The 1,677-nt window shown below is 32.6% G+C and overlaps 1 protein-coding gene across 1 annotated transcript; it reads left to right on the top strand.

Moving 5' to 3' along the window:
* The first annotated feature begins 36 nt into the window (after window positions 1–36).
* Window positions 37–1,603, top strand: Cbp20 (cap binding protein 20). Its single transcript, XM_018023932.2, has 3 exons — window positions 37–301; window positions 469–789; window positions 1,338–1,603. The coding sequence occupies exons 1-3, from the start codon at window positions 227–229 to the stop codon at window positions 1,440–1,442; spliced, it is 501 nt and encodes a 166-aa protein (XP_017879421.1). The 5' UTR covers window positions 37–226; the 3' UTR covers window positions 1,443–1,603.
* The last annotated feature ends 74 nt before the right edge of the window (window positions 1,604–1,677 follow it).

Below are 1,677 nucleotides of genomic sequence, written 5' to 3'. Positions count from 1 at the left end.
CTGACTGGGATGTGTACCGTTCTTCACACTGTGTCCGTGCGACCAGAGAATGTTCAAGCATGGTTCATGCCCATTGTCCAGTATGTTGAGTATGTGATGTCAACGCAATAATGGCGAGCATGTCTACGACACTAAAATAAAATTGAATTCCTGTTCTTAAATTACAAAGTGTGCTGATACAGTACAGTTTAAAAACTTTAGTTATTTTCATAGTTGTCTTTGAAGAATGGCAGCAATTAAATTGAATCCATCAAATTCACCTTCCGTTGAATTAAGTTCCTATCGGGATCAACACTTTAAGGTTAGTTCGTGTTTACTTCTTCGTATCTAGAAAACATCTCGATCCATTCAAAGGTTGCAAAACGTGAATATTGTAACATACTAATGAGAAAATTTCAATAGTAGTTTCTTTAATTACATCAGATTAATAATGATGCATTTTATAACAATACTGATTCCCATTTTCAGGGTTCGCGAGCTGAACAGGACAGACTTTTAAGAAATTCTACAACGCTGTATGTCGGAAATTTGTCATTTTATACCACGGAAGAACAGATATACGAATTATTTTCAAAGTGCGGTGACATCAGAAGAATTATAATGGGTTTGGACAAATACAAGAAGACACCTTGTGGTTTCTGTTTCGTCGAGTATTATTTAAGATCGGATGCCGAACACTGCATGAGGTACATTAATGGAACTCGTTTGGATGATAGAATAATTAGAACAGACTGGGATGCAGGATTTATAGAGGGCAGACAATATGGACGAGGAAAAACTGGTGGACAAGTATGTATTGCTATTTGTGATAACATTAAATTGCTTAATTAAGTCCATCATAATATTGATCACAGTCCTTGAAAAAATTATCGAGGACCAAAAAAATATTATAATTGTTATTAAATACATTGATCCTAACTTATATTGGTTTCAGTTTCGGTTCTTCAAAACCGATATTATATTACTTCGATAACTAATTCTTCGGTTCTACCGATATCTAGTATGTAAATGTAAATAAAATGTAAAGCTTTTTAAGGCTCTTCACTGGAATTTTTAATTTTCGAATAGCAGATATTAACAGTTATACGACTTTAAACATGACTTTTCGATTGTTAAGGAAAATATGTATTTACTTATTACTTAAAACAACCGTAGGCAAAACGAAGAACCGAAATACAGAACTGAGAAAGAACAATCACAAAGCCGACATAATATTGGTTCCGAAAAACTGACATTTGTTCGGTTTTCCGTAATAGTTTCGATCAGAATCAATATTATATAACAATTTGAAACAGTTATTTTCAAAAGTCATTTTATGATATATCGTATCTTTACAGGTGAGGGATGAATATAGATCGGACTTTGATAGTGGACGAGGAGGATACGGTAAAATAATCCAACAGAAAGTGACGCCTATTTCTGATGGAGGTTTTGGTCGTTAATGAACATGACTACCTTCCTATACTAAATTTTGTATGCATAAGACAACTATTCAGTTAGTTACATTTAAGCGAAAATAATATTTAAGGAATTATAATAATTGTACATATATGATAAGAATGAACATGGAACATGGATGAAAACTATTTATACATAAGACGAACATTGAATTTCATTTTTATTTTCTCCTCTTCTATCGTACAAGATAAAAGAAGAAATTATCCATTCTCGTTTCAT

This window comes from Ceratina calcarata, unplaced genomic scaffold, assembly GCF_001652005.2.
Source record: "Ceratina calcarata isolate Rehan_Ccalc_2016 unplaced genomic scaffold, ASM165200v1 scaffold312, whole genome shotgun sequence".
NCBI lineage: Eukaryota > Metazoa > Arthropoda > Insecta > Hymenoptera > Apidae > Ceratina > Ceratina calcarata.
The sequence above is the reverse complement of the archived record's forward strand: the minus strand, read 5'-3'. Positions and strand labels throughout refer to the sequence as shown.

Excerpts from the sequence above, each read along its gene's own strand:
- Cbp20 (XM_018023932.2), top strand. The coding sequence starts at position 227 with ATGGCAGCAATTAAATTGAATCCATCAAATTCACCTTCCGTTGAATTA. Across the intron at positions 302-468 it reads ATCGGGATCAACACTTTAAG|GGTTCGCGAGCTGAACAGGA; the intron begins GTTAGTTCGTGT and ends TCCCATTTTCAG. Across the intron at positions 790-1,337 it reads GAGGAAAAACTGGTGGACAA|GTGAGGGATGAATATAGATC; the intron begins GTATGTATTGCT and ends GTATCTTTACAG.